This window comes from Arvicola amphibius, chromosome 4, assembly GCF_903992535.2.
Source record: "Arvicola amphibius chromosome 4, mArvAmp1.2, whole genome shotgun sequence".
Lineage (NCBI taxonomy): Eukaryota > Metazoa > Chordata > Mammalia > Rodentia > Cricetidae > Arvicola > Arvicola amphibius.
Genome location: NC_052050.1, coordinates 47,643,677 through 47,671,617, shown reverse-complemented (window position 1 = coordinate 47,671,617; position 27,941 = coordinate 47,643,677). Strand labels below are relative to the sequence as shown.

The window sequence follows — 27,941 nt, the reverse complement described above, 5'->3', positions numbered from 1 at the left end:
AAACATGGCTTCGAGCTGGTGTGACACCATGGTTGGTCCTGATGCTGCAGGCTGAGTCCTGGGGCTGAGGTGCTGTGTTGAATGCTGGATTAGAAGCAAAACCATTCTTACATCGACTGGTGGCTGCTGAGGGGCAGCGGTCAGGGTCTGAAAGGAAAGTACCTTGGGTTTTGTGGCTTGAGGGAGGTCAGTACAAATTCTTGGCCAGCAGTCCTGAGTCTGGAAGTCTCCTGAAGTCCAGTGTGAGGTACCTGCAGGTTGGCTTGGCTCTAAGGCACATGTGCTGGGGAAGGGAGGAACTGGAGTCTGAGGAGCGGGGCCAGTAGTCTTTTTCCTGGAATTGCCCTATTATTGGGGCCAGCTCCATCCCAGACTTCTTTACTTCCCCAACTATGACTACATCTCCAGAATTTGTGGCAGACTTTTGATCCTGTACCAGAACACGCAGAGGACCCGAGCTAAGTCAGATCTGCTGCGGGAGGAGGGCAGAGAGCTATGGAAATGCCCTTCCAGAGGCTCCAGCAAACAGGAAACTGGACTCCATCCTTGGAATGAAATCCAAGGCTAAAACTGTCTCCAACTGAGAGATGTTTTTAATAGTGAATTAACACATGGTTTTTATTTTTAGTTTAGAAAAGACATTTCAGTTTTGAATGAAAATTACTTCAGATGAAGTAAGCAACTTTGAAAGCTGAGAACTAGATTATGGGCTTTTGGACAGGATGTAAGTATTATATACTAGGTCTCAGGGTAGCTAGAGTCAGGACACTGTAAAGCCTGAGGGAGACAGGCTGTGATCTGGGGGAAGGGTTTGGCGAACATCCTTTTCCAGTCTCACCCAGTGCTGGCCTCCCTGGAGTTGAGTCAGAAATAGCAGCTGATTTATTTACAGGTCTTAAGACTCAGAGGTGACGAGCACACATCAGTGTCTCCCTTGGGGGGATTCAGCAAGACACCTGAGCTGCCCCGCTAGCACACGTTTTTTTGTTAACTGTGAATTTCGAAACTGTAGCAGAAGGCTTCTGAGGAAAGAAGTCCTGCCCGACTTGGCGCTTATTTTCACACCCTCAGCCTCAGAGTTTTCTTCTCCTTGAAATTTCAGAGTCAGTTTGGAGACTGGAGAATTCTCCCAGTGACTGGAAATGCGTTAACCCGTCCTCCCAACCCCCACTCTTCCGGTATTTAGTAAAAAGGGTTCATATGGAAAGGCTTGAGATAGAATTACAGATCATTATGAAGATATTTTTTTAAAAAATTGTTAAAGGGATCATAAATAAGTTGGGTCTTTAGAAAACTTGACATTGGTGAGCTAATCTGACTGGAGACCAGGTAAAGCAGTTCACTCTGGCAGGTTTTGCCATTCTGGAAGGTTCTGTGTCTCAGCTTAGCTGGGCAGATGAGAAGCTGGGATTCCATCCTGCATGGCCAGCTGGGGGAGAGGTGGTGGGGTGATTACAGCACTACAGACTGCCCAGCCAACAGCAGCCACTACCTCCTCAATTTCCGGGATCTCTAGTGCTCAAAGATCACACTCAGGGAGGGGAAGACGACAAAGTATGTTTGTGTCCCTGGAAAAGAGAATATTTGAGGGGGACATCATGGGCAGAAGGAGCAGATGTGCTCCTGATGGTCAGGAATAGTGAGAGAACTAGACTCAGATTGTGGTTCAGTTTGGTAAACAGCTGCTTTAGCTTTTGGGGGTGTTCAAGAAATGGACTGAGCACTTATGGGGAAAGATGTTGAAGAAGCAATCAGGTAAATTTAAGGTTCCTAGGTATTTTACAAACCAGTATTATATTGCTGGAGTTTCCCTGAGTCATCTTGAACAGATGTCTTTGTTTGAAGGGCAACCACTGGCTCTAGGGAGCTAGGATTCCAGGTTTTTTTTGACTTGGAAGTTGGCAGATAAAATCACTTAGTTTTGCATGCCCCACTTGGAGAGAAGGTGGCAGAAGTTGGGCAGATAGAAATGACCAGCTGGACCTTTGTCTTCTTACGTGTTGTGGAGATCAGCTTTCTGTGGATTTGGATGGAATTTGTTGGCAAAACTGTTTCTGAACTGGATATTCATCCAAATGTGGCATTCCCCAAAGGCTTTCAGCCCAGAGGGTCAAGCTAAGAAGGTTCACCAAACCAAGGACGGGAAGCTCGATAAAAAGCGTCCTGATCAAAAGGTTCAAATCCCTCACCATACACCTGGGCACTCGGGCTCCGGAATGAACATAGACTTGTCTAAAGTCATGTCAGAAGAGGTGAGGCTAGCATGTCCTGCTATCTGGGCCACAGGTATCCTTCTGCACAGTTTTTTTTTTTTTTTTTTTTTCGAGACAGGGTTTCCCTGTAGTTTCTAGAGCCTGTCCTGGAGCTAGCTCTTGTAGACCAGGCTGGCCTCGAACTCAGAGATCCGCCTGCCTCTGCCTCCCGAGTGCTGGGATTAAAGGCGTGCGCCACCACCGCCCGGCCCTTCTGCACAGTTTTTATCATTGGGTGTTTTTGTAGTTGGCACATTCAGGGGCTAGTTTTTTCCTTCACACGACATGGAAGTTAGCATTGTCTTTATAAGCCTAATGACAAGTCTGAATGTCAAATGTGCCTAAAGTCACAAATAACAAAATAACAGCAATGACAACAGCAATATACATCACTGACTCTATGGGCCTATCAGGACGTCTTAAAACTCCATGATTTACATTTCAGTAATGTAGGGAGAAGAGATTTTCCAGGTATGAGACTGAGCATGCTCAGACAGTAGCTGTAAACCCTGTTTTAGCTTAACATTTCCCCAGGAAGAGTTCTGTATTCTAGACATTATGTCATGTGTCTGGAATAACACAGCTGCTCACCTTCCTTCCCAGTGTCAGGGGAAGGAGTAAAACGTTGTACTGTGAAGTCATTGAGCTCTTAGGCACCTGCCCAAGAGAGTACAGTATTATTGAGGTTCCTTTTCTTCCTCAGGGCCTGGTGACTGTCTCCTTTGGTTCTGAGTGAGGCTCAGGGAGACAGGCCCTCACCAGAGTCTGTAAGCCATACTTGACTTCTGCATTGACTTACACATTTTTAACTTATTTTATATTTACTGTGATCTTGTTCCAGATACAGAATTATCATCTTGTTCTCACTGAATGTGCCTGATTCTTGTAAAATTTAACTTATGGACTTGTTTTTAGTGTTGTATATGTGAAACTACATGTTTAAGAAATCATAAAGAGAAAGACTACTTTGGCCTCATTGAGGAAATAGTTTTGATTTCTAATAAATATTTATTTTGTCATGTCATGGCCGTGTTTTTGTCTTTGCATTGCATGTGGGAATATGAAGACCAACTAGAAATCTTAAAGTGTTTCTTAACAGGAACGGGTAAAAGTAAGGTTTGGGTCCAAAGCATTGCCACTAGACCCGTTCAGTGACTGAGCTAGCATGCTGGATTACACATCACCTTCATGTAGTGTCTACATCTCAAATGACATACATATCTGGAATCTTATTTGACATATTTGACAACTTGTTTGAATAAAAAAAAATTATCCTCGGGCTGGAGAGATGGCTCAGTGGTTAAGAGCACTGTCTGCTCTTCCAGAGGACCTGTGTTCAATTCCCAGCACCCACATGGCAGCTCGCAACTTTCTGTAGCTCCAATTCCAGGGCATCTGACACCATCACACAGACATACAGGCGGGCAAAACACCAAGGCACATAAAACAAAAAAAATGGTTCATTAAAAGTTAAAATAAATCAATCTTATGTGTATAAGATTTACATGTGTATGTCTGTGTACACACATGTGCATGCCTGTGCTCATGGAAGCCAGAAGAGGGCACCAGATCTGGATCTGGAGTTACAGGTGGTTGTGAGCTGTACTGGGAACCCATCTTCGGCCACCTGCAAGATCAGCAAGTTCTCTTAACTGCTGACTCATGTCTCCAGCCTGATTCCGTAACTTTTGAAGTAGTTATAGGAAGTCACAGTCAGATGATGTTAGCAGTCCAGGCCTTCCAATTTCTCAGCTCCACCCACCATGTTTTGCTGTTTTTCTTGCATACGTGTAAACCCATGACTCCTCTTTGAGACAAGGAAGCATAACTCCCTGCTAACACCCAGGATTTCCGTGCTGAGGCAATGAGAGTTGCCATCAGCCTAATGCTTATGTTTGGGCATTTTTCATTCTTTTGGGCTATCTCATAGGATAGGAGTTTTTTTTTTTCTGAATCCCAAAACATTGCTTTTTGTGGTAATGGATTACAGAGATTGCAACTAATTTATTATCAGGTAGAATACTACATTTGATTATTTTCTTAGTTTACTGAATAACTAAATTCAGAAAAAATTCTTTCCTTCTATCTCTGGTTGGAAGGCAAAGAAGTGGGAATTGCACATAGTCACATCCTGGGTTAACCTAGGAATAGCCTATTAACGGTGATATTCTGGGTGGGCTGATAGAAAAAAAGTGGAATGCCTGTTTTAGGACATATTTCTGCAGCTAAAATGACTAGGTCATTAGGCACGATCATTTTTATGACTGTTGATATTATGAAAAATTATCTGCTTAAAGAATCACAGTCTTTTTGGTCAGCTACATTACAAGCACTTTCATTCAGGTTGGTTACCTTAACAACATAGTTTTCTAAATTGGTGAATATAGGTTACAGTTTAGTGGGCAGGGAAATCAAGACCCGGAGGCAGGTGGAACAGTGTGCAAAAGTTGTAACTTTTTTTCTGGTCCAGATACTCAGGTTCTCCAAAGTTTAGTCAGACCAGTATCAAGAAATGCTGCCTTTGTCTTCTCTGACCAGGATAGCATGGTTCTACAGAAAGGAAGGGATCCAGCCCACTTCTATAAACATGTCTCTACTGAGTGTGAGGACTTAGTCCCAATTCTACTAAAATTGGACACTCTTTATGGGCACTAATAGAGAATACGAGTATAAATAATCAAAAGGTGGTAGAAAAGGGGGAGGATATGATTATTTATTGTATAGGATATGATTATTTATTGTATAGGATATAATTATTATATAGGATGTGTATGTTTATTATATAGGATATGTATATTATATAGGATGTGTATGTTTATTATATAGGATGTGTATATTTATTATATAGGATATGCCATACGTTTCCGCATCCTCTGTCTTCAGTCACTTTTGTAACACTCTCGGTGGCCTCTCCATTTCCTTCATCAGTTGTCTGGTTCTGCTTTCCAGTAGCTACCTCAAAAGTATCACTGGTGACTCTGTCACTTCCGTTTCCATGTCTGTGGTTGGATTAGTCTCCTAGCTGGCAGTGAAAATGGAGACTATCAGATGGGGACACCTTCAAACAGATATTTCACCTATATCCACACCATGCAGTACCACTTCTTGGTGAGTTCTTATGACAATTGAATTGGCAAAAGTTAATTTTTCCACTTAATAGATTTCTTTCCTAAAATAGGACGCTTGCATTGAACTAAATTAACCTATCAATAGCTACTGTGGCTCTAGTTATGTTTTTCCCCAAATTGTAATATAGCAACCTCCTATAGACTCCAGGTTTTGATTGACTTGGCTTTTGAATCAAATCTCTATTATTTTTTAGGGGGGATAAATTCAGGAAATGTCAGCCTTCTCTGTTGGTTTGATAAGATGTACCATTTTGGTCAATGTCCTTTACTTTGTGAATCTGAATGGAGTGCATTCTTGTTATGCACTATGAAACTTACTAAGCTTGGGTGGCAACCACAGTTACAATCTTCTACAGCAGTTCCTTCCTGTGCTAGGCACTGTAAAATCCCCCACAGGAGCGCTAAGACTGTAAAATCACAAGGTGGGGGGGGGGAGTGCTGAGCACTGTGACATCCTTGATAGACGTCCACTTATCACTGACTTGATACATGTTAAGGAATCACAACCTGCCAAAAACTGTATCAGCTTCATGTGGCTGTGTTGGGGTGGAAGATATAAGAGGCATCTTGGCAGGTTAATTGACAAGCCTCCTGAAGACAATGTAGGAGGGAAGGTAGAGCCACCCAAAAGCTCTAGGAGTCCCCTAAGAAGCTGTTCTTTAGGCTTTTTGTGGAAGATATGCACAAGGCCTTTCAGACACACCTTGCTCTGTCCCTGATGTGTTTCTGACTTGAACCTCTTAGCACCAAAGCCTTGATCCCTGCATTCTCTAGAGTTCTTCTTACCTCTTCTCATTTGCTCCTCCTTCTGATACGACAACTGTCTGTGGGTCCCTGGTCCTGTCCAGGTGTACTCCTGTGGTTTCAGCATCACCCAGGAGACTCAACAGAACAGTCTTCCAGAGAAGTCCTTCTAGAAGTCCTTCACACTCACTAGATGAGTTCTCATTTGACTGACAAAAACTTCATGCTCCTGTTGCGTGTCAGCGTTGTTATGTGCTGTGGGTACTGCAAAGAACAAGAGGAACTATCCCAACTCTCTAACGTCAAACTAAATGGAGAGAAGCTCAAAGCCATCCTGCTAGGCTTCCTGAGCCTCCCTATTCCTCAGGGAAAGGTGAGTGCTCTATATGCCCATCCCACAGCCCCATGATGCAGGACAATCAGGAACTCAGCTAATTACTGTGAGTGTCAGCTTACATATGTTAAGTGACATCCTGTGATGTGGGGGTACCTCTAGCTAATGAGAGGCAGCCTCCCCCTGGCCGTAGGGGTGTCTACCTAGCTTTTGCTGTCTCATTCTTACTAAAACTGGAGCCAGATTTTTCTCTGTCCTACTGGCCTTGAAATATAGGCCCTGAACTCGAGCCAGGCTTTTTTTTCTGTCCTATAGGCTTCGAGGTAAAGGCCCTGAGATAATTTTGGCTCAACAAATCTCACTAAAAGCAGGAATAAAACAAGGCTATCTGCTCTCCGTGTCTATTCAATGTAGTTCTCCAGGTTCTAGCTAGAGCAATAAGACAACAAAAGTAGATCAAGGGGATACAAACTGGAAAAGAAGTCAAACTCTCACTATTTACTGATGACATCATAGTATACATAAGTGACCTCCAAATGTGTCTGATGCACACATTTATTCTACCAACCTTTCTTGGCACATCCTGGTTGTAGATACTGATAAAGATAGTGTTAATGTTGTCATGGTGAGATGGAAGGGGAGGAGGGCCAAGGAGTAACTGAGTAGGACATAGGGAGATTCAGAAGTCTTTGCACACACAATGAGAGTGGAGTTGCATTTTGAGTGATAGGTCAGGGCAAGATCAGTCTGGGGAGGAGGAACTTGCAGGAAGGTGAGAAAATTCTAGAGGAAGAACTAGTTTGGGTGAAGGCATATAGGAACAAAACAACATGAAGACACTGGAACAGAAAGAACAGGAAGGAAGAGATGAGACTAGAGGTTGTGGGGATGGAGAGGCAGACCCTGAAGGGCCTTTTGTGTTAATCTTGAATAACTGATGAAATGCATCTTGGGTACTAGGCACTGAGCTAAGCGCTTGCATTCATTAGTTGCTTAATCCTAACAGGGATACCATTATTATGTTGACATTATACGATCACCTTCATTTTATAAATGAGGGGACTGGATATGTAGATTGTTATAGACTCAATCAAAATAAAATATAACTGAAAGTGGATAAAGCTACACACATATATAGATTAAATACATATGTATATATTAAAATGTCTAGATTATATATATATATATATATATATTAAAACGATTTAACAGTAGACTAGAGAGATGACTAAGTAGTTAACAGCACTGATTGTTCTTTTAGAGGACCTGGGTTCGATCCCCAGCATCCACATGGTGGCTCACACTGTTTGTAACTCCACTTCTAGGAGATCTGACACATTCTTCTGGCTGTAGAGGCCATCAGGCACACATGTGGTGTACAAATATACACGCAGGAAAACACCCATACACATAAAAATTTACAGACTGTTATTGAGGTATGGGTGCTTATAGCCATGCCTGACTGAGTTTGATCCCTGGGATCCACATGGTGGAAGGAGAGAACCCACTTCTGAACATTGTCCTCTGACATTTACATATATATTGTGGCTTGAATGTGAGTGCGCGCGCGCACGCACGCACATACACACACACACACACACACACACACTAAATAAATAAATAAATACATGTAAAACAAAAAAAATCACATTTAATTAGACAGCACTCATTCAGGGTACCAAGGCCATAAACGAGATCACATATGATTAGAAATTCTGAAGACTCTAAAGAAGTCAAAACTTAAAAATATTCTGTAGTATTAGTTTTTAGAAGCACTTATGCATTACTTAAGGATGTGCATTCAATCTATCTCACTGTCTTGCTATGTGGTAAATTGCACGTAGCATTGATTTCAATGTTACCTTTTGAATGTGAAGCTATGTTAAAGTTACCAGAATGTAATGCAATGTAATGTAATGTAACACAGAAACCAGAAACACACTGGTCTGAATGAGCAGTATGTCACTCATTCAGAATATATTTGAAAGACATTCATTAATTTATTCTTTTCTTTCAGAAACTGGCCCGGATGCTTACTGCATGGGACCAAGTGTTGAGGAAAAGAAGTAGAATAAGGCACAGCCCTGCTCTTGGGGCGTTTACAGGGTCCTGGAGGCTTGCAAGACTCCCAGGAACTGTGAGCTGGCAGTGGTTTTTAGTGCAAAGTGGAGCGGATGCTTTTTGCGTTGAGTGTTAGCTTGGTTGTCTTTGCGAATGCTTCTTTTTTTTCATAATATGCAGCTTCATTCACAAACACCGGGTACACGGTACAGTCTCCACCCAGTGTTATAGTCTTTCCATCAAGAGACACAAACACGGGATCTCCAGGGTGTAACGGTTTCCAGTCTTGATCCTCCCAGGAGACATCAAAATACATTAATTAATTACATTTGGCTTTTTCTCCTGTTTTTAATTTTTTTCTGCCAGACTGTAGATGACTAACATTGCCCATTAAAAAAGACATTCTCTATTGAAAAGACACAACAGGGACGCGTTGAGATGTATGTGAACCTTCTAACACTAATGCTTCAGACCACAGGAGCCCTGGAGCATTGCTGTGCTGGCCAAACATCTGGGGAGTTGGCTAAGATGACTGTCTAGGCCAGGGCAGGGCTTAGTCCTCTGCATTCCTAACTTTTTACAGCAGCATCAGCTGTAAAACGGGGAGGCTGTTAGAAAAGTAGAACTTCACCTCCTGCTGGGACCCACTGAGAAACAATCTTCATGTGAATAAACTGACTGAAATTGAGAAGAGCTGCCCACAGTACTTTTTCTCAGCCACTGCTGCATTTCAGAATCACTTGGGAGGCTAGCATACTCTTGTACCCGTGAGAGGAGTTAGCCTCGTCTCAGAAACACAGGTCCTGAATCTTCCATCCCAGGGAGAACAGGCTTAGCAGATATTCAAACATAATTACTGAGATAACAACCTATCAATCTCTCTTATAGAAATGAGAGAGAGAGAGAGAGAGAGAGAGAGAGAGAGAGAGAGAGAGAGAGAGAAAGAGAGAGAGAGAGATTGAAAACTGATTTTAGAGTTCTGCACATGCTAGCTCTACCACTGGATTATACTCCAAGCCTTCTATCTTTTTCTTTGAGACAGGGTCTCACTAGTTCAGGCTGGCCTTGAACTCACACTATGACCAAGGAAGGCCTTTAACTTGTGCTCCTGTTGCCTTAGCCTTTCCAAGTAGCTGAGATTACAGGCTTGTGCCACCGGACCTGACTTGAGCCCTTCCTTATGGTCTAGCAATTCCAATGATCTTTCCTGACTTTGGGACCCAACACTAATCAAGTTGGTTACTGTCCTCATCCTGCCTTTCAGCCTCCCCAGGACTGCTTTTGCATTTTTGAAGGACGTCACTGAGGAGAACATACTTGAATAGGCCCGTGTTTGAGGCTGCTGTGGCATTGTCAGCTGCCTGTCTCCTGAGCTTGTTTTCTTCCTCTCTAGCACACACTGTCTTTAAAGACCATTGCTCATGGCTCCTTTGGTTTTCAGTTGGCTTCCATGAAGCTAAAGGCAGGATATGCTCTATTGGTCTGAATTTGTGGGCAGGATGCTTTATGAGGTTGCCTGATGGCTCTTAGAGCCATTAAGTAGGGATTTGAATTGGATCAGTGGTTTTCAACTACGGATACTCAAGCCAATAGGGTCAGATTAGTTGAGATGCTTGGCACTGTTAGTTTTTAGAAAGTTCTCTTTTTTGAAGGGAAATGTCTGGGGTAGAGGGGACGGTGGGGGTGTTGGGAGGAGTGAAGGGAGGGGAAACTGTAGAAACTGTAGTCGGGATGTATTTTATAAGAATTTAATTTTTTTTAAATAGAAAGCTCTCTAGGTGATATGTATTCATGGCTGAAAAGCCTTGCATCACACAGCCCTCCGGGTCTCTTTCACCCTTCCACCTCTTTCACTCCAAGGTCTAACGATGGAGCGGGTGTTGCAGCTGTTTGAGATCGCTCTTCTTCCTTGCCTTTTCCTTTGACTTCTCCAGACTTCAGCCTCCTAACTGCCCCGAGAGCTCCTTCACCCTGTTGTTATTGACTAAAGCAGGCAAGGTGTGATACTGGGATTCAAAGGAGAGTCAAGGGACCGTGTCAGGAATGTCCCAGAAAAACAAGTTCAGGGAGCTGTCAACTATGTGGCCAGTGGCAGAGAATATGAGTTGGAGATCTGTCACTCATAGCTGTATCTCTATGTGACAGTTCTGATCTTTTTCTTCTTTTGACATTCCATCCTTATGCCTTCTCATCTCCTCTCTTTTGGAGACAAGGTTTCCCACTGTAACCCAGGTTGACCTCAAATCTGTAATCTTGCTGTCTCATTTTCCCAAGTGTTGGAATTATCAGCATGCACCACAATACCATGCTCAATGTCTATTGTAATCTAAGAATATAAGGGCTCAGAAATTAAAAACTACGTCGAGGTGAGGTAGAACACTAGTGTAATCCCAAATTTGGGAGGCTGAGTTAGGAAAATCATGACTTTGAGCCAGCCTGGGCAACAATGGGAAACCCTTTCTCAAAAAAATCAAAACAAAATTAAACCCCAAATAAAATGTACATAATTTCCCCTACAATTGCACATGGGTAGGCATTTTCAATTCTGAAAGTCTTGTTTGGATGCCTCTCTCCCCCCATTATGAGGTTACAGTATCTGGCTGTCATCATTTCTAGATAGGACATTGGACTTCAGTGTTTCCAGACTATTAATCACATGAGACTACAGGCCACACTCATAGATGTGCCCATAGAGTCAGCACACATTATATGTGGCAAATACCCAGAGAGGGTCTGGGGTCCTCCCTGCTATAGTTTGGGGTGGGTAGTGCCTCCCAGTGGTCCAGGTGTTAAAGGCTTGGTTCCTAAGAGTGGTCCTATCAGGAAGAGCTGTGGATCTGTAGGAAATGGTTCCTCGAGAGAAGCCTTTAGGTCATTGAGGATTCTGGAGGGGGCTGTGGTCCTGTCCTGCAAACACTTACATCCTTGCCTGTGCAGTTTTCTTGACCATGTGCTTTTGCTGCAACCACAAAATACTGCAGCCACTCTGAAACCTCCAGAGTGGTGAGCAGAATAACACCTTTTTCAGTTTATTAGATTTTTTTCTGTCATTTATTTCATTATAGTGATGAAAGTCTGACTGATACGATACTTTAAATACTAATAAATTAGCAAATAAGCACACAATGCCATATGGACAGTATAATTATACCCCAAAGTAGAATACTATTATTTTCAGTGTTTCAAAGAAACAGATGTTACCTGCAGATTAGGATGGATAACAGCAGCCACTTCTCCACTTTCATTCCTTGGATAATCAACTTTCTCCATTATTTTATAGACTTCAATAGCACAGGGAGGGAATTCTTTTCCTATGGTAAGAGATGGAATGTGTTAATCACAGCTAGAAAGAAATGTCCTAGAAAAACAGAAGCTGGCACTTTAAGGAAGGAAGGAAAGAGTGCAGCAAGGCAGTCAGTCTGCTATGGAGGCTCATAAATGTCAAGACGCCAAACACACTCTGGAATTATTTGTCAGTATACTCCCCACAAGTGCGTGAGACAGAGGTAGAAACAGAAGGCACACATTTCAGTGTTTGCTAGGACCACGACCAAGAGAGCCGCTGGGTTCTCTTCTGGTCTTCCTGGCTGTGTATTCTTGAGCAACACTCTGGCCTTCTGCAGGCTTGTGTTCATTGACTGTCAGATGAAAGTTTGGAGGAGCTTATGGCAGAGTCCTTCCTTCTGACGTTGCACGACTGTGTGTCTTCACAGAGACATCCAGCGAGCTAGCTGGCTTCAGCATAATGGTTTCACTGCACATAATTCAGCATAATGAGACAATGCACGTCATTCAGCGTAATGGGACATGCACATCTGACAACCCTGGAGGAGGGACCTTTTGGGATGCAGGGAGTCTGCTCAACAGTGGAGTGCAACCCTCAAAGATGGTGCAAAACTAAACAACCCAGTGCCAAGAAATACTAGCAGCAGTAGTTCACAGGCACAGGAGGCAGTCTCTGAGCCCACACTGGAACCTGTATCTGATGGAGGGCTACAGTGTGCTGTGGCTGAAGCCCAGAGGAAAGCCTTCCTTTCCTTGGAGTGGAATTGGAATGGGGAGATGGATCATCACTTCTAGCTGCCTTTTACCTTACAACATGCTAGCCTAGAACTTAGCAGCTTAAAGCATTGAGCTTGTGATTCTGTAGGTTGACCAGCAGCTCCTCTGGTTTAGTCTGGCTTTGATTGATTTCTGATTGTCTCGATGACACATGCAAGGTGAGCTGGCAGGTCCTCTGGCTGCTGAATGGTATGGGACAGCTCCACTCTCATGTCTGACATTTGAGAGGCTGCAGCTTGATCTGTGTGACTGTGTGCTGGGGATCCTTGAGCTCTCCATTGTGTAACCTTTTCCTACCAGTATGGAAAGACTCACATAGTAGCACGAGGGGTTCCCAGGAACAGTAAGAAAACAAGCTCCAGAGTGTTGTCTTTTTCAAGCTTCTGGGGCATAAAAACAGATTCCATGGCCAAGTCAGATTTAAGAAGAAGGGAAGAACAGCCTGGGTGATGCAAGGATGAAGAGGGGTGTTCTGTAGTCACCACCCCTCATCCATGTTACAGGGACTACAGACTGTGATTTGTAAACCATGTGTGGTGGTCTGCATAGGCTTGTATATTTGAATGTTTGGTCATTAGGGAGTGGCGCTACTTGACAGGGGTTAGGAGGTGTTGGAGGAAATGTATCACTGGGGGTGGACTTTGGGGTTTCAAATGCTCAAGCCAGGCCCAGTGTCTCTCTCTTCCTGCTGCCCGACAATCCAGATGTAGACCTCTCAGTTACCTTTCCAGCATCATGTCTGCCTGCAGGCTGCCATGCTTTCCGCCATCACGGTGATAATGAACAAAAACCTCTCAATGTAAGCAATCCCCAATCAAATGCTTTCTTTATAAGAGTTGCCATGGTCACAGCATCTCTTCACAGCTATAGAACACTGACTAAGATACCATGTCTTCCATCAGGTTTGTGCCTTCCACCTGGTTGTTTACTTTCTTAACACACTGTGGTTCGACCCTTGGCATCTGAGGGTCTGTTGCAGATATGCTCTGATCTTCCCAACACCAGTTCCACCAGCAGACAGCATAGACCTGCCCCCAGACAAGGGTGATAAGAACTGATTTTCAGTTTTAAGACTTTCTGGAGGTCAAAGGACTCCCACATACAAGAAGCTCTTGAGGCCGAAGGAGATGCTCCCTGAGGCTAAGGGACAATACCTGCCACAGGCCCTGAGCTGCACTTTCGTTACATCATCAGAACTATACATTCCTCAATGCAGCTTAATGGAATTATTATTTACATAGGATGTCTATGACACCTTTATAGTTTTCTTAAATTTTAAAGTAAATTGTTGTATAGTTGTTGTACTTAGAATATTTTTAGATTTATTAAGTGGAAGATCCACTCACCCACCTCTTCACCATTCACCATCCAGTTGTTAATTACAGACATAATACATAAAAACATCATCCCACTATAACTAAGTTAGCCTCGCTTAGCCACTCCTGTTCCACCACTCCTGTTCCTTACTTTCTGCTTCCCACCCAGTCCTTCCTACCTTTGTGTCTTTCTTCCAACCCAGTAAGTTTCCTTAGGATTGCTTCCAGAAGCATGGCGAGGAAATTTACAGGAGCATGGGCAGCTTACTAGTGGCTGTGCTGCTGAACAAAATGTCTCCCCAGTATCCATTAGCCTTCTAGACTTTCCCAGCAGGGTGGGCTTCATCTGTCTTGTTCAAAATGGAAATTAATTGGATAAGGAAAATGGCTTGATTTGGGAGCTTTATTGTGAGAGCTGCTTTTTTTTTGAATGTTTCTACTGGTCATTCCTTGAGGAACTGTTGAAGTGAAAAGATAGTTTTCACTCTAGGAACTGACTGTGGCACACATCTGTAATGCCAGTCCTTGGAAGCAGAAAGACTGAAAGTTCAAGGCCAGCCTAGGTAGTGAGACTTGGGTGTGGGAAGGCAAAACACACACACATAGCTAACCAGTTAAGATCATAAATGTGATAAACATGACCTAGATTCTCTTCATATTTCAATGTTTAGTGGTTAACTTTTACATAGAGACACCCCTCATGGTTAAGTCATGTACACAAACACACAGAAATAACTGCCACCCAACACTCACCTTTGTTGAAATGGTGTATAAAATCAAGAGCATGTTTAACCATTCTTCTCATTTGGTCCAAAATATCAGCTCTCAGAACACCCTGAGGCTGGGGACCAACTTCTATACCTATGTACAGAAGCAGACACATCACTTTGATGTAGTAGAATATGCTGAAAGATGAAGCATTTAAAATACAAAGACCTAGGATCCCAGTGTCGTGACTGTTTAATATCATGGAAAATAATGGAGACAATGGCAGAGTAAATACAGAACATAGAAACCCACAGAGCTGTACTGAAGGAGGAACTCAGGGTTACCTTTTTCTTTTATGTCCTTCAGTATTGTCAAAACATTAAAAACTGACTACTTAGTAAAAGATGCAGACCAAGTGAGGCTGATAAGTAATAGGTGACCACAAAAGGAAACTGTCATGGACTTCATAGTTACCTTAGCAGGATGAAATATGTCTATGTAGTAAAGAAATCTATCTAATTAAGCTTTGGGTTTAGTTTATGTGATTTTTGAGCAACATTCTTGCCTTTATTATAACACTATATCTATAACTTACAGATAAGATGGTGCAAAGTTTGTTCTTCATTTTCTGTAAAATTAGATTCGTTTCTTCTATTCCAGTAAAACTGTGCCTGTACTACCATGTCTTTCCATGCTCACCACTACAGAATGTTCCGTCTCTAAACCACTTGTCTAGTCCCTTTCTCCTGCCCAACTTCCCACAAAATCATCCCTTCACTTACCACCTTCTCCATCTTTTAAACCATTTGCAAATTCTAATACTGCACACCATCATTTAATTCCACAAAACTCATAAGTTCCTTTACCCTCATCTGATTTTCACCCATTTCTACTATTTCCTAGTTTGTTAAAACTTCTTATATTTTCAGGTGGTGGTGCATGCCTTTAATCCCAGCACTTGAGAGGCAGAGGCAGGCGGATCTCCATGAGTTTGAGGCCAGCCTGGTCTCCAAGAGCTAGTTCCAGGACAGGTTCCAAAGCTACAGAGAAACCCTGTATTGGAAAACCAAAAACCAACCAACCAACAAACAAACAAAGAAAAACTTACATTTTTATCATCTTCATGTAAAATCTTTGTTGTGCTTATTTTTCCTATATGTACAAATAGACCTTTCTTTACATGCATGGTATCAAAGGTCTTGGTAAGGTATTTATTTCTGCATAAATGATTTGTAAAACTCTGAAAAATATGTTTCTGCATATGTCTGTGTATTGTAGGAGAGGTTGTTTATCTACCTCAAAGTCATCTTTCTTCATTCTAACAGAATCAGAGTTTTGGTTGAATATCCACAGTACAAGGCAAAAGTACCTTGTTTTCAGCTTAAGAGTAAGTGCTGAATGGCTTAAGGCACTTACAGTAATCATAGCACTTTAGTGACTGAAGGCCCCAAATAAAGGATGTGCAGGGGAGACCTGAGACACTCTTTATTTAATGATGTTTAGAGAACTACAGTGCATGTCTTGTGACCACAGGAAAGACACATTCAAGATTGTGGAGCAGATGAATAAAAAGATACTGGTCCCTCACGATGTTGTGAGGGAGGCAGAAGATGTGAAGAATAAAAAGAGGCTGGTCCCTCATGTTGTTGTGAGGAAGCAGAAGATGTGGTGTAGTAGATCAACGTGGAGAGCAAGGGCTACAGAGTGGTAGAGGTGGGTACTTCATGCCCAAGAATCTTGTTTGTTTTCCCAAGTTGAGAATATTTTTCAAAACCAAAATTAAGTTTGGCCCAAGATCTCTCATCAGCGCAGAATTGTTAAATCCACAGAATAGGACCAAGACACATTCAGGATGGAAAGGAAGAAACAAGGGTCATAAAAAGTGCTAAATTTGAGATAAGGTTATGCCTAGAATCTAAGAAGACTGTGTCTACTTACTCATCCGTGTTGAGGGTGGGGAGTGTGAATGGATATGCTTGGGTTTGATTATCAGGCTGCCTGCAGCAAACTACAATTAAGTTTATCTAGAAGGATCCTGTGACTTGAGGCAACTTGGCATTAGAATGGTCCTTATACTGTTTGTAGCAGCTAAAATAAGTTTGTATGGACACTCTTTATGACTATAAAATGTTGAATAAAAAGATTTTTCTTTCTCTTGATCTTTAGTGTTTTTATTCATCATTTAATAAATAAACTCCAAAGAAAGTTTCAAAATCAGAAGGAGAACACACTAGCATTTCTTAGTTATAATGTACTTATAGTTCCTTGGGTTAAAATGTTTGAAAACTTAGCTCTGTTTGCAAGGGACCAACACATCAGCAGACATTTGTTCTAACTAGAAAAAAGTACCAACCATAAATATCATAGACCAAGCCTGATCTGTCAGACTTCAGAAGTCTTATCCTTTTATTCAGTGTCAAATGAAACCAGGCTATCTATCCTGTTATTATTATTGCAGTTCTGGCGTTTGGATGAAAGCCCCCATACATGCTAAGCAAGCGTAGCTTTATTCTGTATCATTTAGGCTATGGTTTGCTTTTATTTTTGTCGCTCTATCTATATGTCTATCTATATATTTTGAAGTATTAGAATACTAGGCAAGGACTCTATCACTGAGCTATAGCCTCAGGCCAAAGCTTTGGTTTATTTAAACTATGTAATGTTATTGAATATTTAGCCTATATAATGTGCATATATTTGGATATAGTTCTCCAATTATAATAATAAATTATTTTAACCATGTAACAAAAAATCCTACCAATTGAATAGTCGAGTTTTTTTTTAAAAACTTATTTGCTTCTATTACTTTTCAAGTCTCTTTCAAATTACTCTTGTTTAAAACATGTGAGAGCTAACAAAATAGATTTGAGTTGTAGTAATAGTTTTGCTTACAGTGTAGTTGTAGATAATTAATTATACTAGGAGGTCTCCCAGGAAACAGAATGGAGCCACTTGCCACTATAGCAGTTCACCACTACGGAGTAATTATCTGACTACAGTCCCATCTTCTCATTAGACCCCGAGCTCCTTGAGGTAAGATGCGTGTCTTGCTCACTGCTACGTCCTAAAGACCTAGCACAGTATTGATCTCCAATAGACACACAAATACCGATGGAATATACAAATCCTTGCAATACAGTTGGTGGAGTAAGAGACTGTTCTATTCCACTTGAGTTTTGGGAATGAGGAGAACATCAGACTAATTTGAGAGTCTGAGTGTTACAACAAATAAAATACTAGGAATAAATCCAGAGATCTGCTCAGAGAAATTCAGGAAATTAGGTATGGTTAGGGTTTGCCTACAGTTAATCGGTTCACCTGATCATTATAAGATTAATGAAATGTGAGGTAGCTAGATTATGTTCTTTGTGTTTCAGTTAGGTTGTATTCTCTTTACCTGTGCCAGTAGGAAGTACAACTTACCAACAGGATACTTGGCAATGGAACGAGTGGTTGCATATTTGAGGGAAGGATGCTCAATAAGATAAACATAGCAGGGCAACGGAGCCAAGGAAGTCTGAACAGAATTGAAAACATTGTTCTTAGTATGCAAAGTATGTTTTGTTCTCTTGGCTGCTACAGAGTCAATAGTCCTTTCAATATGCTTTATATCATAATTAAAATTAGCCAGATAGCCTTATGAAATAGTCTCTAAAACCCAGTGCTATAGCTTTGAAACAAACAAATGAATTATATATAAAATCAAAATATATTAGTTGTCTGGGGAAAATGCACATAAAACAATAGCCAAAGATGAAAACTAAAAATAGGAAATAAATATTCCTTCTGAACATATTTGACTACTTCTGAAAACATTTTGTTTACATCTTTGTTTATACTTACTATTCAGCAGAGTATGAGCCTTAAATTCTGTTACTACTTATGGTCCAGATACTGGTTAATTTCCTCCACAATTTCTGCTTATTTTGATGAGAAATTGAGCCAGGTTTCAATTTGAGACAAGGATTTCACTATGGAGCTCTGTGTGGCCTGGAACTTACTACGTAGAGTTAATTTATCGCAAACTTACACCTGCCTCTAATTTCTGAATTCTGGGATTAGAAGTTTATGCCACTACACCTGGGCTAGCCTCTAGGTTTTTATAACTAATTATAAGCCATGTGGTTTCACATACAGTAACGAAAGCATCCAATTTTCCCTTCAGTGAGCAAAAAAGATTGCTACATTGTGGTCTCCCCAACCCCACCCCCATTCTGACCCCAGAAGCACTAGGGAGTCACTGTTAAAACTCAAAGAGAAAAGAAAGAAACAGCTAGCCTTGGCTATAGGTTATAAAATGAATGTGGCCATTTATTAATCCAGCATCTTTTGTTCTAATGCTTCTTGTTGGCAGCTGGAACCTGTCTGGTGTTCCTATCCGGATCTTTCTGTCCCTGAAGTACTAGCTTGTGGCACCCATCTTGGTCCCTTTCTACCATTTTTGACCTCTCCAGGGCTTGGAGGAACCAGTTGGCCAGACTTTTGGAGCCTCTGTGGAAGTGGCTGGGCCTGACACCATTTCTCTGCTGTCTTTCATAGATCTTGGTCATGGAGCCGACCCCATACCACTATGGAGGTACAGGTGCCGTGCTGTGGGAAAATAAGCTCATATATAAAGGCAGCTCTCCTCGCAGGGGCAAGCTCTTCACTTTTGGCCAGCTTGACTGTGTCCATCCTTTTGGGGACTTTCAGCTTCCTGGACTTTTTGAGGAAGGCTGCCAGAGCGCTGACAAATTCCTGCTGGCTAATATCTTTTACAGTAACTCCAGGCATCTATGGCCTCCATACTGACAGTCACAGGAAGGGGCTATAAGTTACATCATAGGAAGGGGCTATAAGTTACATCCTAAGTTAAGTGCTTTAACTCTTCTTTGCATTGAAGACGTTTAGCGTTTACACGGGTTAAGTGTTACTACGCCTGTTTTATAAAATAAGGGAAGCAAGGTTTTGGGAGATGAATAAGAAAGTCAGGATTTGAACTCAGGTTCTCCTGGACATCTATGTCAAATTCCTTCTATTAAGTCATACCAGCTCTCAGGAAGGAAGAATATTTATTATAATAAACAGATAATTCAGTATTTGTGATAGTGCTGCTGTTCTAGCAAATTTTTCTCTAGTTGTAGATCCTGGATGGTGGAATTTTTCATTCTGCAGATTTCTGAGCCTCATCTTGTAGCTGAGCATATGTCATCATGCTCAGCTGTCATCTGCATCTCCGGTGAGTGCGAGGATGCACCCAGCTGCCTGGGCTGAAGTCTTGATGCTCTCATGAAGCACACTGCACAGCAGAGGTGTTTCAGTCACAGATACCAGATGGGGCTCAGGGTAAGGTGCTAGGAGGCTAACACTTGTTGTCTTTACACTTTAGTCAACCCTGAATGATCTCTTGAGTTTCCTAACGCTGTGCAATTGACATGTTTCAACTGCATCATTTAAATTTTGGTATTAATTTATTTGGTTTTACCAAATACCACATGTTTTGTGACCATCTTGATAAAATTTATAACACTGTATATTCAAGCATTTATAGACTTTTTATTATTTTCCTCATTGTGTTTATTGTTTACTTCTTTTTATCTTCTTGTCAGCACTGCCTCTGTCCCTTTGTGTAGCACTTCATTAAGCCTCACATTTGGCCATGGGATACAATCCATTTCTCTTTATCCCGCCTTCCTGACATCTTTCAATGACTTAAATAGAAAGAATCCTAAGCTAACACACATTAATAACATTGAGATTACCTTAATATAGTGAAACATCTGGATTAAAAAGTCATTCTTGGAATCCTCGAGAATAAGAGTGCAGCCCATGTTAGAAGTCGTATTGTGAAGGTCAAAAACAACATCGTAGGAATTGTCACTATTTTTTGGACCAAATAAGTGATTTATTTCTTGAGCCCGTCTCACTTCATATGGCAAATCCTCAGACATCTCTTTGCTGTTTTAGCAGAAAGAAAAAGAATAACGTCATTTATGGCTACAATAACATAAATACACAATGGGGATAGCACACAAAGAACAAACTATAAACCTCATGTGTATATTAAAAATCTGTGCAGAACATGAAAATGTATCAGAAACTTCTGCAATGAAAAACTGCACCTTTTCTCCTGCTGATCCCATATATCCGGCGCTGCACTGGTGTGCTTATAAAAATGCTAGGTTTGGTTATGTGGCTGGTCTTGGGTAGGGCTTTGCAAGTGGAATTTACCACATGACTTCAACTTTGAAAAAACAGTCTTTAATTTTTTTTGTTCCTAAATTTTATTTATGAATTAATTCAAAACATTCCAGACCAATGTGTCTTAATCTTCCTCCTCCTCCTCGTCTTCATCCTGGTTAATCTGGAAGTAACACAGCTCATAGCTCTCTTTGCTGTTGGCAACAACACGCAGCCAGTCTTGGAGATTGTTCTTCTTCAAATAATTTTTGGTGAGATATTTCAAATACCTTTTGGAGAAAGGCACCTCGGAAGTGACAGTGATCTTGCTCTTGCTCTGTTCGACCGTCACAACCCCTCCACCGAGATTCCCAGCTTTGCCGTCACCTTGATTCTCTCCTGGAGGAACTGCTCGAAATTAGCAGCGTCCATGATCCCATCTTCTACAGGGTGGGTGCAATCAAGGGTGAACTTCAAAACCTGCTTCTTTTTTTGCCCCTCTTCACCACAAGCTTTTTCACGGGCGACATGGCGGCAGAGGAGGCAGAAAGCCATAGTCTTTAATTTGATAAGCACTTCCTTGTAGTTATTGTGTATTGCTTATTTATTATGGGGCAAGACCATCACCCTCCACCGCCACTGTGGTTCTCGTGCAAAGATGTAGTTCAACTCAGGTGCTTATGTCTTTATTGGGTATTTTAAACTGAAGATTGGGTATGATTTAGGACACAGTTTACAAACAACAAACCACAAACCCTTCCAAAGTACAAAATTTACCAAATACACTTATATAATTTTTCTGGAACAAGGGTTGATAAGTGATCATTATATTCTCAAATGGGTTTATCCACCCTCTCTTTACTACTTGCAGTTTTTTATAGTGCTGAAGATTGAACTTTGAGCCTCACCTAGTTAGGCAAGAGCTCTGTCACCGAATTACAGTCCTAGCACCTCCTTCTTGTTCTTTTTAATTTTGAGACAGTCTTGCTAATTTTCTCAGGTTGGCTTTGCATTTATTCTATAGTTAAGGGTGGAGGATTGCCTCCTGCCTCAGCCTCCCAAGTAGCTAGAATTATAGGCCTGCAGTTGTCTGAACGAGATTTACAATTTTGTAGATTCAAGGACTCACAAAGGTTTTTCACTGTTATGATTTCACTCGTTTCTTCTCCTTTCCTCCTGCCTGCCAGCACTGCCTGTGTCTGCGTTTCACCCGGCCTCTCAGCTTGACTGCGGAAGAGAACTCCGAGGGTTTTCTATACATGATAATGGTTTAAACTTATACTTCTCTATTGTTTCTCATATATATATTTACACAATTTTATATATTTATATTACCTCGCCATTTAAAAAAAATAGTTTGTATGAGAGTCTTTCCTGCTTGGAAATCACATCTGCAATCAGGAAGGTACATTAGCCTTTTTGTGATAATGAAGCCAAGACCACAAGGAATAAAACAGAGCATGTGAAGAAAAGCACAGTGAGAAGACAGACGAGCCAAAGGCACTGGTGACATCAGGGAGCTACTGCACCGGCGAACCTATATTTGCACATAAAGTCCATGAACAGAAGTTTAGATTACTATTCTTGAGTTTCTATTTGCAATCAAATACAGTTCCTAATGTGATCTCCTCTCTCTCTCTCTCTCTCTCTCTCTCTCTCTCTCTCTCTCTCTCTCTCTCTCCCCTCTCTCTCTGTCTTTCACACACACACACACACACACACACACACACACACACCCCCCACAGGTATTTTTCAAAGTTAACTCAAGATTAGTTCCTATAAGATTAGTTCATATTATCTCACAAGGTCACTCCAGAACTTATTTATTTTATTTCCATTTGGATAAATGGCACCATTACCCACTCAGATGTTCAGCGTCAAGGTTTTAAGTTTTGAAAGATAGTGGACACTCTGAATTCTCATGCCTGGCTGGGGGGAGTCCAGTTACCATAAGAAGAGTCTCGCAGGACCAGACTGCAAGGACAGACAGGGGCAGACCTTGGGCGGCACTAGTAGCCACACTGCTATAATAGCTGTGTTGTAACAGTAGGTTGCTTAGATCTATTCTGGATAGAAGATTTAAAAAGAACATCCAGCATGGGAAAGCAGATTTCTATGCTAGGGGCAGTGCTGTGGTCACCACATGAACTCATGGGAAGAAGCCTGGGTTAAACTGGATGCATGTACGTCCTGTAAAAGGCTATATTATCTGTCCACAGAGGAAGGCTGGCTTTGTGGCTATATATATATATATATATATATATATATATATATAATTTTTATAGCATTAGAGAGAACCCAGAGCCTTATCCATGCTAGGCAAGTATTCTCCCATCTGAAATACAACCTCAGTCCACTTCTTGAATTATTTATTTTAAAGAAGGATCTTGATAAGTTGTCTCAGCTTCCTGAGTAGCAGAGGTGACAGACCTGTGAATTCAGGCCTGGCTGCTCTGTGGAGTTCTGTAAAGAGCATGTGGGAGAACTTACCACAGCAGACAAGGGGGCTGGGGAGCAGAGACGGCTCTCAGGTTGCCTTTGTGAGGCACTTGTGGGTAATGGTGCCACCACTGAAATGAGGGATGTAGGAAAAGACAGCTGCCTAGAAGATGGTTCATTGGTTATTTATCTCATGATTTTCATAACCACCATGAGACAGAGCTGTCTAACCTCTGAAGACTGTTAAGACTAAGAAAGAGAATGTGAACCTGTCACTGAACGGGCACTATTGGCTGTTCTTAGTAAGAAAACTCGCCCCAATCCACTTCAGAGCTATCCGGAAAGTTAATACACAGGTTAAAGGATTAATTCTTCAACAAATCTTACTTGTCATATATGTGCTAGTCAATAGCTATTTTAGGTGAATAAACATTCATAATTCATTATAAACATCATTCAATTCATAATTGTCCCGATATAACCTCAATCATGAAGATAAAAGTATTTCTGAAATTTAAATTTTGCTAATAAAATTATTTGGTGCACAAAGTATCACTGCTGTATAACTTCTGGGGAAAGCAAATATTTTGTAAAGATGAATTTTGTTTTATCTATGTTCTTTTGTTCGGTGATAACACTGGGCGGAGGAATTCTCTAACCAGCATTTGTCAACAAACAAGCGTACGCTAGTCCTGCTAGCACAGGCCTGTAATTCCAACTGCTTGGCAGTGTGAGGCAGGAGGGTCAAAAGTTCAGGCCTGCCTAGGTTACAGAGTAAGCTCAGGGCCAACCTGGTTAGTTTAGTAAGACCCTGTCTCAAAATAAAAACTAACAAGAGTTTAGGTGCTTGCATGGACAGTGCCTCCCATAACCTAGTGCAATAAAACAACAAAGCAAGCACATGAAGCTGTTAGGTGCTCTTCTGGGTGCCTTTTGTTCTAGCGAGCGGTCTACCAACCAGCCGAGTGTAAAAACCATCGTGTACACTGCTTTGTACATCCGCAACACCTGGTAGATGCTTAACAATATTTTTAGGTTAAATAAAAAATGGTGCTAAGAAAAATACTTAGAGAGGCACGTACAATAGTAAATATTATGATATAGACAAAGGAAGAAATAACTGGTATTTACCAACCTAGCGTATGGTGACCACACACACCACATGGAACTATCTAAATCAGCTGTAACCCAAATTCAGAGAGGTTGGAGGAGGTGTCTTCAGCCCTCGTTTTCTTCGGCGCTGATACCCCACCACTAGAGATGAACCCATCTCTTCCTCTGGCCGCACACTGCCCTGATGAGCTCAGGCTCTGGATGCTTTCAGTCAACAAGCATCAATCAAAACGTCATCATTTTCTCAGCTAGAACTTTACCATAAACACATCCTACAAGAAAGTACAGTGGTGAATTTCCCAAAAAACAGCATGTTTACAGTGACCAAATTAATTTACATAATGACCAAACATTGACTTATTCTTATTTTTTGAGAAGTATTTCGAGTCTTATTTTTATTTTCACACACTGTCCAAGCTTGCCCAAACACAAATTTCATACATAGGATTATTATATTTGTGTCTTTCAAGACACGAGTCAGAAATAATGATCTTTCCCATTTGTTGCTGTATACTGCGTGGCATACAGTAAAAAAAAAAAAAAAAAGAATAACCAGCAAAGCCTGGAGCTGTAAAAGTTTACAGCAGAGCACGTGAATGCTGAGTTTGGGTAGTTGTCTAATTCACCATGCAGCATGATTAAAAGCGAAACTGATCTTTTGGGTTAAGGACGCGCTATGTATGGGTCTGACCACTGACTCGAGCAAGCACGTGTTCTCTCTCCCAGTGACTACTGCTTTTCACACAAGCAGGCTCTCACAGAATACAGAACACAGTCTTACCTAAGATTTTCAGGGTTAAAAACACGATTCAGGTCACAGTCAATGTATCGGACACATTTCTCCACTGCTCTTGGGTTGGTTATGAATGGCTTCACCTCCAGCCCTTCTCTCTGAATTTCAGCACCATTCTTTAGCCAGTGAGTAACTAGAAACACTCCTGTCAGCTCATTTCCGTGAGTCCCTCCAAAGATAGCAATCTTTTTAATAGGTTCTTCAGCAACACAAGCAGTCATTTTACCAAGTAGACTGGTCTGATTTCTGCAATTCACAAGAGAGGTCAAAGGACGCTTAACTCCTCAGAAAAGTTTCCAAGTTTAGATCTAAGCAAGAAGTGCAAAGTACAGAGTTCTCGAGTATTTAACAATTGTTTCTGTCACAAGGTCCGAGACTGTTTATTCTATGGACACTCCCTTCTGTAGCCCCTCCCTTTACCATATTTGGGTTAAAATATGCAAAGATCAACTAGAGATGCAGCTGCTAACTTCCAACTCCCTCAGATGGTCAGCAGATCTAAGTACAACTGTGTTAGCATCTCCTGCTATAAAAATTCCGTTTTCTATCCAGGATGATTATTTATAATAATAATACTGCAACAAGCCCAATCCTCCCAAATATAACAATGTGGCTTATTTAGTGTTTGTTTCCACTGACGTTTAAAAAACATTTCTGAAGTAAGCAACTTTTCACGATCTGAAGACATTTGAGTCTCTCTTTACAAACAGTCAAGGACAGGTGTTCAGAGTGCCTCTTTCTGCAGTCAGAGACACAGAAACCCAGTTAATGATGGGCTTGGTGACATGGCACAATGGGTAGAAGTGCAGGAGGGAAAACATCTTGCTGAGTTCTACCCTAGGGAGAGAACGAACTCCTAAACGTTGACCTCTGACCTCCACATGTGTGTCTATTACCCCCCTCTCTCTTATACACACACACATACACACACATACACACACATACACACACAAATAATGAATGAACTTAAAATTATTTTTAAAAAGTGACTCTGAAACATCTTTAAAGTCTTTCTCAGGAACTCTTTGGTAAGTCTATGTTTTTTTTTTTTTAATTTTGTCTAAATACCAAGCAAAAAGCAACTGTTAGCAATTTTCAAATCTTTTTAATGTCTAAGAATATCTTGCAATATAATATATAAAAACAATGTGCATATATCACACATACATCACACATATATTTTAATGGATGCAATCTCATTTATTAGTATTAAAAACTGTCTTCTAGAATGCGTTGTTCTACAGGGGTCTTAATAGGGGAACTTATGCAGAATAAGATGATTATATGGCTTTGGAGAAGTGACTCTGAGCCAAATATTGAGTTTATGCTCAATCACCCAGAAGGCCAAGAATGTTAAAGTATAGGGAATATTTATATTAGCAACACCAGGTTGTTTGGACACAATAGAGCAATCATTACCACACAGGGTAGGTGGGCTAATCTATAATGTTTTCCTATAGACATTTGCTTAATATATTCATAAATCCACTTTATAAGATATAACAGGTTGGGCTGACTTCCTCATTGCAAGGATAACAGAAAGAAACACTAAGCAGCAGGACTAAGTTTCCACAGTTACATAATAGCGAGCTAGGCCTGGAAGCCATGTTTCTCATTAAGGCCAGTGTTTTCCACGGACAACAGGGTGCCTCTGTTTTTCTTGGACTCCTCTGAACTTCTAATTTTGCTCTTTCAGAGTTCACATAAACAGCCAATACAGTGTAGAATTACAAAACGCACAAACAAAATACATGATGAAAATACAAGATGTTTCATAATATTTAATAAACCAATGTCTCAATTCTTAAGAGATTATAACGCAGATACAAAGCAAAGCCAATTTGCTTATACATCATAATTACTGCCAAAATCTAAGACAAAGCCCCTGTAGCTGCTGGTTTTCTCTCTGCCTCGGCATACACTAAACACTTCATGATGATGAGAGCAAGCAAATGTAAAAAGAGAACCGCAGAGAATCATTCCCACTCTGCCCTGTTGTTTCTTTCCTGCTGACCCGTGGTGTGTTCTGTCCTTTGCCCTAGTCTCTCTTTGGAAATGCCACTTCAGTAACTTACTTGTGGCAGGCACCAGTGACTCGAACTTTGAGGCTTGTTTTATGGAATTTTAACAGGCCAGCATTTGGAAGTACTTTCACATTCCTAGAGTTTCTGTTAGGTGTATGAATGAGTAACTTCCCGGGCAGTTAACGAATAGCAGCAATTCTCATCCTTACCTTGTTGACTGTGTACAGTGTGTCTCCTGCAGGAAGCCTTGTTAGAAAGCGAAAGCATTTGCTTAGAACTGGAGCAACACAGGCTTTCACTCTCTTATACCACGTTAACTTCCAAGAGGGTTTTAACTCCCGGTTCCCCAAAGCACTAACTTTGCTTTCCAAAGCACATGGCAAAAAACAAAACAAAACAAAACAAAACAAAACAAAACACTTTTTATTAGTTATTTCTTCAGAGTTCAGAGAGCTGATAACTTATTGAGTGAAATCCTTCCTAGCTGACATCATCTGTTGACAAATGTTTAAAATATGCCCTCCCCTGTAAAACATTACTTGTAGCACTATATATATATATATATATTGGGCCAGGTCTTGCCATATAGCTTAGGCTGGCTTCAAACTCTTTATGTAGCTCAGATTGGCCTTGAGTTTGTGAGTCTTCTGTTGTAGCCTCCTGAGTGCTGAGATGATCAATTTCTCAATAAAATTATGTGTTTAAAACAAAGAGAGCGAAGTTTGACTTCATAGTATGGCTAGCCAATCAGAGCCAAGCCAGAAATTTTGTAGGAAGGAAATTTAGGCTGAGACTGTTCTGAAACTGT

The 27,941-nt window shown here is 41.2% G+C and overlaps 1 protein-coding gene and 2 pseudogenes across 1 annotated transcript; all 3 read right to left on the bottom strand.

The window, feature by feature from the left end:
- Positions 1–8,434: 8,434 nt before the first annotated feature.
- Positions 8,435–27,422, bottom strand: Aspa (aspartoacylase). The gene is made up of 7 exons (XM_038326251.1): positions 27,343–27,422; positions 25,098–25,355; positions 20,347–20,542; positions 18,029–18,122; positions 14,651–14,758; positions 11,721–11,830; positions 8,435–8,811 (listed from the first exon to the last, which is right to left on the bottom strand). The coding sequence occupies exons 2-7, from the start codon at positions 25,328–25,330 to the stop codon at positions 8,614–8,616; spliced, it is 939 nt and encodes a 312-aa protein (XP_038182179.1). The 5' UTR covers positions 25,331–25,355; positions 27,343–27,422; the 3' UTR covers positions 8,435–8,613.
- Positions 18,940–19,378, bottom strand: LOC119813584 (annotated as a pseudogene).
- Positions 20,910–21,294, bottom strand: LOC119813582 (annotated as a pseudogene).
- Positions 27,423–27,941: the final 519 nt, after the last annotated feature.

Excerpts from the sequence above, each read along its gene's own strand:
- Aspa (XM_038326251.1), bottom strand. The coding sequence starts at position 25,330 with ATGACTGCTTGTGTTGCTGAAGAACCTATTAAAAAGATTGCTATCTTT. Across the intron at positions 20,543-25,097 it reads TTTAACCCTGAAAATCTTAG|CAAAGAGATGTCTGAGGATT; the intron begins GTAAGACTGTGT and ends CTGCTAAAACAG. Across the intron at positions 18,123-20,346 it reads AGATGTTTCACTATATTAAG|ACTTCCTTGGCTCCGTTGCC; the intron begins GTAATCTCAATG and ends AATTCTGTTCAG.